Source organism: Ovis aries, chromosome 3 (genome assembly GCF_016772045.2).
Source record: "Ovis aries strain OAR_USU_Benz2616 breed Rambouillet chromosome 3, ARS-UI_Ramb_v3.0, whole genome shotgun sequence".
NCBI classification, from domain to species: Eukaryota; Metazoa; Chordata; class Mammalia; order Artiodactyla; family Bovidae; genus Ovis; species Ovis aries.
In genome coordinates, this window is record NC_056056.1 from 220,425,202 (window position 1) to 220,438,722 (window position 13,521).

Sequence of the window (13,521 nt, forward strand, 5' to 3'; positions counted from 1 at the left end):
GTCTGAGATGGCCACACAAGATGCCCACCACACATGCTTCTCTTATGATATCGTGTTAACTCTCCTCCCATCAGAAAGTGGGATGTACATCCCTCCCCCTTAAAATGTGCATGAGTCTGTGACTAGGGCAGAATTGACACGATGTGATTGCTAAGACACGGCCACAAAGAGAGCATTATAGCCTCTGCCTGGCCCTCCTAAGACGCTCACAGTTGCTGTGCCGTGAGGAGGTCAGGGAGCCACACAGGCTCCCTGGAGGCCATGCGGAGGTATCTGGCCAACAGCCCCAGCTGAGCTTCCAGCCAAGAGCCCACACCACCTGTTGGCCATTCGAGAGGGCCAGCCTCCAGAAGATTCCAGCCCCAGATGTCAAGTTGCCCCTGCCTTGGCACCTCCCCCACTGAAGTGCAAAGAGCAGAGACAAGCCATTCCAGGGACCTAACTGTAGATCTGTGAGCAAAACACGTGATGGTTGAGGTTTCAAGCCTCTATGTTTGGGGGAGTTTGTTCATAGCAATGGACACTTGGAACAGAAAAGTCTGCAGGAAAGCTAAAGAGCTCAGTTTGGGATATCCAAGTCGGGATGTCCATTCGAAAACTGAATACACAAATCTAGAGGTCATAGAGGGTGGTGCTGGAGATCCAGGTGTGGGGACTGGCTGTGTGGGAGCCTTAGGAAAGCAGGCAGGCAGGAAGAGAAGAGACTCTTTTGAAACACCGGCTTGAAAGGATGTGGAATTCATTCATTCAAAAGGTATTTCTGAGCACCTGTCATATGCCAGCGCTGCTCTAGGCACTGGCAGGACTGCCGTAAGACCGGAAGCTCTGCTCTTGGAAAGCTTAGATAGACTCCGGAGAAGAGAAGCAGGACGAGAAACAAAAGATAAATGATGATGTAACGGTAGGTGGTGCCACGTGCTTACAGGCAGCAGGACAGACCACAGAGGTGAGGGCGGCCGGGGAGCTGTCTCAGGTCGGGGAGTTGGGGGAAGCCTCTCTTGAGTAGTCTGATGAGCTGAAACCAGGACAGAATGAGCCAGGCAAGCAGCTGCAGTAACAGTGTCCTCAACAGGGAGAAGAGCCTCGGGTAAAGAGCCCCTGAGCAAGAGTGAGTCTAACGGGTCCAGGGAGGCGACAGACCTCTGTGGACAGAGGCGTGTGTCCAGCGAGAAAGGGAGGCAGTGACGGCTGGGATCGGAGTACGTGATACCTCAGATCCCTGCACGGGGACTGGGGTTTTCACCATGGGCAATGGGAAGACTCAGGAGAGTTCAAGCAGTGAGTGATCTTATTAACGTATATGGCTTTTAAAAAATTACTCTGGCTGCTATGAGGAGAGTAGATTACAGAGGGGCAAGAAATGAGAAGTTCACTGAGGAACCAATTCCAAGATCCAAGAAGAAGTGATGGTGACTTGAACAAGGTCCAGGTTGTGGTGAGGGTAGGGTTTTGTGGGGGCCGGGGTGGGGGGGAGACAGATTAGAGACATAACCTAGAAACACAGCTGACGAAGTCTCACTGATAGATTGGCCTGGTGAGCTGGAGGGGGCTGGGGGATGAAGAGAAAATGAAATCAAGGATAACTCCTTGCACTTGAGGAACTAGATACAGGATGATGCTCTTTACCGGGATGGAGAATGCCAGCTGTCAAGAGATGTCTGATCAGTTTGTGTTTGAGATGCCCGCTAGGTGATGCTCAAGCGGAAAGGTCAGGGGGCAACCGCAGATGCAACCTGGAGCTTAGGACAGAGCTCACAATAGAGCTGCTATTTGCTGCGCTGGTGTTTCAGGACATGGAGCCAAGTGCTTACATACGAGAGGCCAGGCAGGCAGAAGACTGGGCTCAGAGCCTGGGGGAGAAGAAGGGACTTAAATCCCCAAGGATGCTCGTTGTGCAGGGGCGGCTGCCTGCTTTCCTCTGCCGTTCTGATGCTTTGAACCTCAGAAGCAGCTGATTGATGTGGCGGAGCTGCAGGGCCCCGTGTCAGCTAGTGACAAATATTTCTCCCTCTGCCCACGCACCCTGGAACTCCTCCTCCTGCACCCGGCATCACGGAGGGACCCCTTTATGTCTGTCTCTGTCTTGAAATCTTTTTTCAGACTTTTCACGTGTATTTTCAATGCTTCCCAAGAACCCCCTTCTTAGCAATCAACGATTCTAATTTTAAAGTATCAGAAAATATTGATTTGAAACTATCTGATTTTACCTGAAGGAAAGCTTCTTATTTCATTAGGCTAATAGGACTTCTTTGGTTTAAAATGAAAGCAACAACCAAACTGGCATAACCTGCTGGTGGGAGTACGAACCGATAGGATCTTTCTGGAGGAGAACTGACAAATTTTCTACTTCCATTTAGGATATAGAGAGTCACAGAGACTGTCATTCTGACCCCAGCGAAGAGAACCAGGAGGATAAGCTAAAAAAAAGAGAGAGAGAGAGAGAAGGGTTTGAAACCCATCAAAGAACTGAGGATGCAAAGGAAACAGAAAGGACCAGCCACTCCTTGGAGAGAAAGCACCCAGGACTCCTTTCCTTCTTGCAAAGTCTTGGGATGAGAAGCAGATTCATCCTAGACAGGGGCTTAGAGAAAACCACCGATGGGAAGCATGTAGCAGCCGTGTGGGCCAATCCCATGGACTTGTATCGCCTTGAGAGCCTCAGGCACACAGCGAGTCTGCACCCATCCACATGGGCCTTCCCACATGGCAGTGGCAGCACCTGAAGCTGAGAGCAAGGCAGGGGGCTATGAGCTATGCCCTGAGACATGGGGGGTCTTCCCTAAGGGTCAGGCAGCTGCTCACAATGGCTGAGTACAGACCAGAGGCAAGCCCCTCTGAAGCCTATGGGACCCTCACCAAGTGCCCCTTGGCGGCCCACTGCAGACTGGAGGCAGGCGGTCAAGGTGGAGGGGAACCTCCTGAGGTGCACAAAGCTGGAGGCTGAGCTGGAGAAACTGCCTCCAATTGTGGCAGGAGGGCTGGAAGCAGAGTCCCCCCCAGGACACCAAGCTGGCAGCTGGGCCAGGAAGCAGAGATGGCTGGAGTATCCACGCTGCTCAGATCTCAGGGTCTGCTGAAGCGAAGTGTTTGAAACAAGCGGTCACCTGAATCTAACCACCACTGACACCAAATCCAGACACAGCTAAACCAAGAAATAAACTGAGCCAGGCATCTCATCAGAAGCCTGAGCAGAAGCAGCATTCGTTTTTCTGGTGGTAAATATTATTTACTTCTGTCTCTACTCTTTTGGGAGGCTTCCCTGGTGGCTCAAACGGTAAAGCATCTGCCTCTAATGTGGAAGACCTGGGTTCGATCCCTGGGTCAGGAAGATCCCCTGGAGAAGGAAATGGCAACCTACTCTAGCACTCTTGCCTGGAAAATCCCATGGACGGAGGAGCCTGGGAGGCTATAGTCCGTGGGGTTGCAAAGAGTCGGACACGACTGAGCAGCTTCACTTCCCTACTCTTCCTGGGGGCTTCCCTGATGGCTCAGTGGTAAAGAACCCGCCTGCTAACGCAGGAGTCGTGGATTCGATCCCTGGGTCGGGATGATCCCCTGGAGAAGGAAGTGGCAACCCACTCCAGCGTTCTTGCCTGGGAAATCCCATGGTCAGAGGAGCCTGGCAGGCTACGGTCCATGAGGTTGCAAAGAATCGGACATGACTAAGCGCGTACACACTACTCTGTTTTACACAAATGTCTGCTGCTAAATCTTTTTAAATTGCAAGACAAGTGAAATAAGAAAAGATGACCCAATGAAGAGCAAAACCAGTCATCAAAAGACCCACAGAGAGAACAGATGCGGAAGTAATCGAGTATTTAAACCAAGAATGACAAATATGTTAAAGAGATTAAGGGAAAATTGACAACATGCTGAACATGTGGGGGATTCCAGCAGAGAAGCAGAAACTTTTTTTAAAGCGCATGAAAAAGCTAGAAATGAAAACTACAATATCAAAGTGAAGAGTTCATTTAATTTGCTTAACAGCAGACAGTCCACACAGCAGAAGAAAGGACTCATGGGTATAAAGTCAGGTCGACAGAAACTATTCAAATTGAAACATAAAGCAAAAAACATCTTAAAAGGAAACAGGGTGTCAGTATCTGTGGCTCACAGATTTACCCATGAATTGTGTGTATTTAATATGAGTTATGTAATTACATATCTACACGTGTGTGTGCATGAATGATGCGCCATCGCTGGCAGCCAAACACTCAATGGTGACCCACTCTGGAGAGGAAAGGGGTGCTAAGGGACATTTTTTTTGAAGTGTATTTATTTAAAATATATAACTTTTATTTAGAAAAGGAAAAATAATTCAGTACATTTTAAAAATCATCCATAAAAATAAAAGGCAAATGACAGATGAAAAAAGACACTGATGGCGCATAAAGTGAAGTGAAGTCGCTCAGTTGTGTCTGACTCTTTGCGACCCCATGAACTGTAGCCTATCAGGCTCCTCTGTCCATGGGATTTTCCAGGCAAGAGTGCTGGAGTGGATTGCCATTTCCTTCTCCAGGGGATCTTCCTGACCCAGGAATCAAACCTGGGTCTCCCGCATTGCAGGCAGAAGCTTTACCATCTGAGCCACCAGGGAAGCATTCATATTTTTAACAAAGAGCGCTCACACAACTAACTGAAAAGACCCACCCACAGTGGGTGAACAGGTAAAGGGCATGAAGCGGCAGCTCGTCAAAGGAAGACATGAATCTGATGGACCTGACCATCAAAGGTCACCTCGCCATTGGGGAGATGCAGGTTAACAGCGCAACAGAATGTGGTCTATGCATAGCAAGTGGACAAGAGGTCAAAGACAACATTCTGTGTTAGGGTGCTCAGAAACAAGTACATTTAATTGTTATCTGTGGGGATGTGGAGCTACAAGCTTCCTAAAGGCGATTTGGCGGCGCCTTAAGGAGTGTGAACGCCCCTTAATCCAGTAATCCCGCTTCACTCCATTCTTCTTTGTGCAGTCAGAAAGCTAGTTAACGAGGAGATATCTGCAGAACACTGTGGGCGTGGAGCAGATTTGTTAATGACGATAAATGTCTGTGGTGGAGACTGCCGGTCACCCCGACATCCATTCTCCCCTCCTTCCAGAGACCCGAGCAGACACACGCCCATCAGAAATCGTCTGGACTCCCTTCCGGCTCCCCGGCAGGTGCCCGTGGCCTCCCGCGGACAGCAGGTGAGCTCGGTGGCCAGCGTGACTTCTGACCAGCTCGCCTCTCCTCGGGCCTGCCCTTTCATTGTGCTGCTCTGAGCCCTTCCGGTTCCTCAGGCTGTGCGTCCACGGCGTACGCGTGTCTGGTCCAGCCCTGGTCTCTCCTGGCTGGGACGCCTCCTCTCCCTTCCAAGACCATGGGCTCCTCCAGGGCAGACCCTCTACAGGACCTGCTCTTTATCCTCAGGTCCTAGGACAGTTCTTTTTACATATTAGGGCTCAGAAAATGTGTGCGAAGAAAGAGAGGGAGGGAGGAAGGAACAAATGAGAAGATGCACATTTTGGAGAAATTATAATGTCAAATTTTATTGCTTTAAAACTGACTGATCCAAATAAGTTAGGGTTTTAGGTCCACTCAAAAACCTGCATGCAAATGTTTATACCAACTTTATTTATAATTGCCAAGGCATGACAGCAACCAAGATGTCCTTGAGGAGTGACCAAACGGTTGTACATCCATACAAGAGAATGTTATTCAGAGAAAAAAAAGAAATGAACTGTCACATCATGAAAAGACATGAAGGAGCCTTAAGTGCGTAGTGCTGAGTGAAAGAAGCCAATCTGAAAACGCTACGGACCGCATGGTTCCATACTAAGTGACATTCTGAAAGAGGCAGAACCGCGGAGACAGCAGGAAGACCAGTGGCCGCCTGCAGTCAGGAGGAGGGAGGGATGAACAGGCAGAGCACAGAGGAGTTTCCGGGCAGTGAGACAGTTCTGTGAGATGCGGTAACAGTGGACACACATTGTCACACATCGATCAAAACCCAGAGACTGCACAAAACGAACAGTGTGAACTCTAGTAATGTATCGATAACGGTGTGTCAATTGTGATGACTGTCCCATACTACTGCAAACGCTGGCAATGAGGGAACCTGGGGATGGGAGTGAAGAAGTGTACAGGAACTCTCTGCACGTTAACTCAGTTTCTCTGTAAACCTAAGATTACTCAGAGCATCCCTGGTGGTCCAGGGGTTAAGGCTCGGTCGGTGGTTTCACCGCCGTGGCCCAGGTTTAATCCCTGGGCAGGGAACTAAGATCTTGCGAGCTGCACGGCATAGCATAAAAAAAATTTTTTTTAAAGCTACTCAAAAAATATAGTATATTAACTAAGAAAAAACCTAAGTGAGGTAGTATACTAGATAATATAGTAGTTTAATTCCATGGATCCTGTAATATCTGGGTTCAAATCCCAACCCTGCCACCTAAAAACCATGTAACTTTTGGGCAAGTGGCTTCATAAACCTGGGTCTCAGATTCCCCATACAGAAGATAGGGACAGTAACAGAATCTATTTCACAGCTTTACTGGGCTGACAGCGTGTCGTGTGAGGCCTCTGTGCAGAGTCCAGCATGTACTGCACACACACAGTGATGTCTGCCATCAGTAGCATCTGCTCGGGAATACTCACATGAAGAAGGTCGGAACATATTTTGGAAAGCACTCCTTGAATACACTCTGCAAGGTGAAGAGTGAGGTCTTGAATGTGTGAATTTCCGTGTGTAAGGACACATAATATGCCAATCTGGTACAACCGCCATTTTGCACGTTAAATCCCTGGAAAATGAACAGAAACAGGTCACATGACCCTCAAGCACATCCCCCAGTGAGGCCAGCCTCCCGTCTCCTCCTTTTCTGAAAGGGCAACCGGGGATGGTAAAAATGCGATTGGTCAGGACCTCGCCAATGTTTCAGAGGCCCTCTCTTAAAGTGAATACAAAATTGTGGGTTTTAGACTCGCTTTTATAGCAGATCCAATAATCTTCAAAGATGGGAAAACAAAGAGGCATCTGGACAGGACACGTGTACCTCAACTACTAGTGACTCATTCTTGGCAGGCGGGGCAGTAGAGGTGGCAAGTTCAGGTCCTCTGAGCTCATCCAACACACAGTCAGGGGTGTAGCTGAGGAAAACAGCACCAGAAATGGTACAGTGAAGGCCTCTGAAAACCTTCTCCAAAAGAGTAACAGGAACACTGGCAAGAACTGTCAGAATCAGCTGTTTCAGAACTCCAGAAACTAACCCAAGTCTGCAGCAATCTGGGGAGTACTCACTCATGGGAGATGCCAGAATCTGGGAATGAACCCCCATTTTGTGGCATTTTGACTTAGCCTGTTCCCATCTCCCCTCATCCCCAAATCTGCAGTAGCCATGAAACCAACATCCTGCCACCACAGGGAAAACCCAGCAGCCCACCAGACCCGGGAAGGGGAAGAACAGGGTGGAAGCACCTTCAAAGCCCCATTCGCATAAACTCTTCATTCTATGACTTACCTGAGGGCTCCCTGAAAGACCCCCACACTCAAGGCTGTCTTTATTTGAACTGATTCAGAGCTTTCCCAGGGAGGACCAGCTATTGTCAAAAGGCATTTGATTGGGGAAAAAAAAAAAAAAATTCAGGGTCAATTGTTGCTTTAAATTCTAGCTGCCCAAGGCGGGTGGATAACAGGTGGAGCAAATAACAGACTAACCAAATGGCTTAAATGGAAAAGCTGGGGAACAAGATGTCCAAGAGGGGCTTTGAGAAGCTCCCACAGATTCCTGGGGATCTAGAAGGAGGTGCACATGTCTGGGGCTATGTGCTTGCTCAGGAAGAGCTGAGAATGCCCTCAGCGCTGGCAGACTTGGGAGGCTCTGCACAAGCAGGAGGTGAAGGCCGAGGCAGGGCTGTAAACTTCCTGCCTGAGTGTGGACAGAAGGCTCAATACACACCAAGAGCCCTCAGCAAAGACTATCGGGCTGCTGTGTCCAGGCATTTAAAGAAAGTCCTGTCCCAGCTGCTGACCAGTCAGGGACACTTCGGTGGCCATACATGACTAACGATACAGAACTTACCAAGTTAGTTTAGAAGAGCCTCTGAACAAACAAAATGGAAAGGAGGGAGAAGATGATTTGAGAATTGCCACATTCTTAAAATGCCCAGTTTTCACAAAAATTTTGACACTTGCAACAACAACAAAAACAGTATGGCCTACACATACTTGTCTTCAGAAACCATGCAAACAAGAAAAGAGTGGAATGAAATATTTCAAGTGTCAAAAAAAGGAAAAAAGAAATCCACCGATGCAGAATTCTGTATCCAGCAAAACATCCTTCAGATTTTAAGACAAAGACCTGATCATATACACAAAACTTGAGGAAATGTCACCAGTAGACCTGCTTGTAAGAATTATTAAAATAAATTCTTCAGAAAGATTAAAACACACTCATGTGCAGCAGAGCTCAGACCTATGCAAGGGAAGAGCATGAAGGAAAGAATCAAGGAAGGTGAAACAAACATATACGCAGAGCTGATGGCAGAGCGCCAACATACATGAAGGAAAAACCGGCCAACTCGAAGGAGAAGCAGACACTGCAGCAATAATAACCAGAGACTTTAGTACTCACTTTCAGGACTAGCCAGAAGATTAACAAGGAAACAGAACACCTGAACGACAACACTTTAAACCAACAGAACCTAACAGACAACTACAGAACAGCTCACCCAACGACGACAGAATACACGTTCTTCCCAGGGAGACGGGGGGACGCTTTCCAGGACAGACACCATACGCTAGGCCGTAACACAAGCCTCGACAAATTTAAGAGGGCTGAAAACACCAAAGTATGTTCTCCAATCACATGGGAATGAAATTGGAAGTAACAAAAACTTCAGTTCAGTTCACTGCATTCGCTCAGTCACGTCCGACTCTTTGCGACCCCATGAATCGCAGCACGTCAGGCCTCCCTGTCCATCACCAACTCCTGGAGTTCACTCAGATTCACGTCCATCGAGTCAGTGATGCCATCCAGCCATCTCATCCTCGGTCGTCCCCTTCTCCTCCTGCCCCCAATCCCTCCCAGCATCAGAGTCTTTTCCAATGAGTCAACTCTTCACATGAAGTGGCCAAAGTACTGGAGTTTCAGCTTTAGCATCATTCCTTCCAAAGTAATCCCAGGGCTGATCTCCTTCAGAATGGACTGGTTGGATCTCCTTGCAGTCCAAGGGACTCTCAAGACTCTTCTCCAACACCACAGCTCAAAAGCATCAATTCTTCAGCACTCAGCCTTCTTCACAGTCCAACTCTCACATCCATACATGACCACAGGAAAAACCATAGCCTCGAGTAGACGGACCTTAGTCGTCAAAGTAATGTCTCTGCTTTTGAATATGCTATCTAGGTTGCTCATAACTTTCCTTTCAAGCAGTAAGCGTCTTTTAATTTCATGGCTGCGGTCACCACCTGCAGTGATTTTGGAGCCCCCAAAAATAAAGTCTGACACTGTTTCCACTGTTTCCCCGTCTATTTCCCATAAAGTGATGGGACCGATGCCATGATCTTCGTTTTCTGAATGTTGAGCTTTAAGCCAACTTTTTCACTCTCCTCTTTCACTTTCATTAAGAGGCTTTTAGTTCCTCTTCACTTTCTGCCATAAGGGTGGTGTCATCTGCATATCTGAGGTGATTGATATTTCTCCCAGCAATCTTGATTTCAGCTTGTGTTTCTTCCAGTCCAGCGTTTCTCATGATGTACTCTGCATAGAAGTTAAATAAGCAGGGTGACAATATACAGCCTTGACGTACTCCTTTTCCTATTTGGAACCAGTCTGTTGTTCCATGTCCAGTTCTAACTGTTGCTTCCTGACCTGCATACAGATTTCTCAAGAGGCTGGTCAGGTGGTCTGATATTCCCATCTCTTTCAGAATTTTCCACAGTTTATTGTGATCCACACAGTCAAAGGCTTTGGCATAGTCAATAAACCAGAAATAGACGTTTTTCTGGAACTCTCTTGCTTTTTCCATGATCCAGCGGATGTTGGCAATTTGATCTCTGCTTCCTCTGCCTTTTCTAAAAGCAGCTTGAACATCAGGGAGTTCATGGTTCACATATTGCTGAAGCCTGGCCTGGAGAATTTTCAGCATTACTTTACTAGTGTGTGAGATGAGTGCAATTGTGCGGTAGTTTGAGCATTCTTTGGCGTTGCCTTTCTTTGGGACTGGAATGAAAACTGACCTTTTCCAGTCTTGTGGCCACTGCTGAGTTTTCCAAATTTGCTGGCATATTGAGTGCAGCACTTTCACAGCATCATCTTTCAGGATTTGAAATAGCTCTGCTGGAATTCCATCACCTCCACTAGCTTTGTTCGTAGTGATGCTTTCTAAGGCCCACTTGACTTCACATTCCAGGATGTCTGGCTCTAGATGAGTGATCACACCATTGTGATTATCCGGGTCGTGAAGATCTTTTTTGTACAGTTCTTCAGTGTATTCTTGCCACCTCTTCTTAATATCTTCTGCTTCTGTTTTCACAAATATACGGAAATTACACAACACACTCTTAAATAACCAGTGAGTCAAAGAAAAAAAATCATGATAGAAATCAGCAAATACTTCTAGATAAGTGAAAATGAAGGCACAACACATCAGAATAAAATGGAGACTCTGGAAATGAACCCTTAGATGCAGCATTAATTGATTTTTGATAAGGGCTGCATGATCATTCAGTGTAGAAGGAATAGCTTTTTCAACAAATGGTGCTGGAACAACTGGATATCCACAGCCAAAAGAATGAAATGGGACCTCCATTTCACACCATGTACAAAAATTAATGACAAATCAACCAAAGACCTAAATTTAAGAGCTAAAAATACAAAATTCTTAGGAGAAAACATACATGTAAATTTTTGAGACTTGGAATTATGTGATGATATCTTAGACATGACATGAAAAATGCAAGCAACCAAAGAAGGAATGTTAACTGGACTTCACTGAAATCAAAAATTTTTGTGCTTCAAAGGATACTATCAAGAAACTGAAAAGACAACCCACAGAATGGAGTCAATTATTTGTCAATCATGTATCTGATAAGAATCTAGTATGTAGGCTATATCAAGAACTGTTTCAACTCAATAATAAAAATGCAAATAGCCCAGTTTAACAATGGGCAAAGGGTTTGAACAGACACTCCTCCCAGGAAGATACACAAGTACATGAAGAATGCTCAATATCATGAGTCATCAGGAAAATGCAAGTCAGCACTACAAGAAGGCATCAATTAACACCCAAGGGGGCTTCCCTGGTGGCTCAATCAGGAAAGAATCCACCTGCAGCGTGGGAGACCTGGGCTTGATCCTCGGGTGGGTAAGATTCCCTGGAGGAGGGCATGGCAACCCACTCTAGCATTCTTGCCTGAAGAAGCCCCGTGGACAGAGGAGCCTGGTGGGCTGCAGTCCACGGGGGTCACAACGAGCTGGACACGACTGAGCGACTAAGCACCCAGCACACACGGGCTGGTATAATCAAAGAAACAAACAACAGCAAGCATCGGTGAGGAACTGAAAGCCCAATGTCCACGTGGAAGCTGTACACAAATGTTTATAGCAGTATACACACAGGGTCCAGAGTGGAGACCGCCCAAAGGCCCATCACCAAGGAAACAGATCAGCGAAAAGTGGTCTATGCACTCAGCGGGCTATGCATAATCCTGGAGATGGAAATGGCACCCCACTCCAGTTCTCTTGCCTGGAGAATCCCATGGACGGAGAAGCCTGGCGGGCTACAGACCATGGGGTCTCAGGAGTCGAACACGACTGAGTGACTAAACCACCATGTACAACATTCAGCCATAAGAGGGAAACACTGATTCATGCTACAACACAAATGAATCTTGAAAATGTTACGCTAAGGCCAACCATATACTATATAATTCAACTGATACAAAACATGCAGAATAAATACATCTATAGAAATGGAGCCAGCTTCCCTTGTGGCTCAGACGGTGAAGCATCTGCCTGCAATGCAGGAGACCCAGGTTTGATCCCTGGGTTGGGAAGATCCAAAGCAGAGTAGGCAGTTGCCAGGGTCTAAATGAAGGGGGATATGGAACAGCTAATGAGTGCGGGGTTTCTTTGGAGGTGACAAAGGTTAGACAGTGGTGCCGGTCACACCCTCAGTGAATACACTGAAAGCCACAGAACTGTATGCTTTTAAAAGGATTCATTTTATGGTATGTGAACTACATCAGAATAGGACCGAAAAAGGAGCGGAAAGAGGAGAGGGAGGGGAGGAGGCGGAGGCAAAGAGAGCAGCTGCCGCCCTGGGCACCTTTGGCTTCGGGGATGTCCTGTTTCTCTGGGGCGCTGTGGGGAAGCGCCCACCCAGGCTCATGCCCCACAGTTCGAGGAAAACTGGCTGTGCTCCCTACACCCGCCAGCAGAAGGCACTAGCCCTCAGTGGTCACCACGCTAGTACATGCATTTAGGAATCTGCAACTCAGAGACTGTGGCTTATTGGCATTTCAGAAGTCAGGGCAAATTTTTGACTCACTGCTTTCTAGGTATAAGAGACAAACTCTCCCTTGCCTCAAGTGAGCCAAGAGGCCTAAGCTCAGGGCTACAAGGACGTTTTACAGCCAGCACCTGTCTGAGGCTCCTAACTTGGCTATCCTTTGCAGCTAAAAAAAAAAAAAAGTTTTCTCAGGCTTCCCTGGTGGCTCAGCGGGAAAGAATCCGCCTGCCAATGCAGGAGAAGCAAGTTTGATCCCTGGTCCAGGAAGCTCCTACACGCCGCGGAGCAACTAAGCCCGTGTGCCACAACTACTGGGCCTGTGCTCTGGAGCCCGGGAGCCGCAACTACTGAGCCCGTGGGCTGCAACTACTGAAGTCCTCTCGCCTTGGAGCCGGGGCTCAGCAACAAGAGAAGCCACTGCGATGAGAAGCCTGTGCACCGCAGCTAGAGAGTAGCCCCTGCTGCCTGCAACTAGAGAAAATCTCGCGCAGCAGTGAAGATCCAGCACGGCTGAAAAAGAAAACAGGCTTCCCTACTGGGCCTCACGCTGAAACGTAAGTGCATAACTAATAATAGTCAAACCGAGGTGGATGTGCACGGCACCATTTGAGTACAGAGAATCAGGCTAGCCAGCGCCTCTAAAGCACTGGGTCTGAAGAATCTCAAGTTTACAGGGTTGGAGAAGTGGATCGGAACTTCCTCACGTACAGGAAACCCCCACTGGCCAGTGCTCGGCTTCCCTCGCTTCGGGCGGCCCTGACTGCCCGGCACGGCATCAGTCTGCATCTGCCTTATCTGCCACCGACTGTCGGCAGGTCCCTGCAGGCCGGGATCGCCCCAGGGCTAATGCTGGGTGAGGCTGAGAGCTTCCGCCACTCTCCCACATATCTCCTTCTTCAACCAGACACACTTAACTGCACTGAAACCTAGAATCATAGCATTGGTAAATTTCCAGAAGAACATGGCTCGATACAAGCTCAATCAAAAGGTGCTTATTAAGCTCCTTCTAGACTGAAGCCTTGGGGCGGGG

The 13,521-nt window shown here is 47.8% G+C and overlaps 1 protein-coding gene across 4 annotated transcripts in view; it reads right to left on the minus strand.

Annotated features, from left to right (window-relative positions):
• EFCAB6 (EF-hand calcium binding domain 6) overlaps positions 1–13,521 on the minus strand; it is a 266,713-nt gene that overhangs the window by 235,699 nt on the left and 17,493 nt on the right. For all 4 annotated transcript variants that reach the window (XM_042247852.1, XM_042247853.1, XM_042247851.1 and 1 more), the window contains exon 3: positions 6,636–6,781. In XM_042247852.1, the coding sequence (XP_042103786.1) occupies positions 6,636–6,765 (130 nt within the window). In that variant the 5' untranslated portion in view covers positions 6,766–6,781. The remainder of the gene's footprint in view (positions 1–6,635; positions 6,782–13,521) is intronic.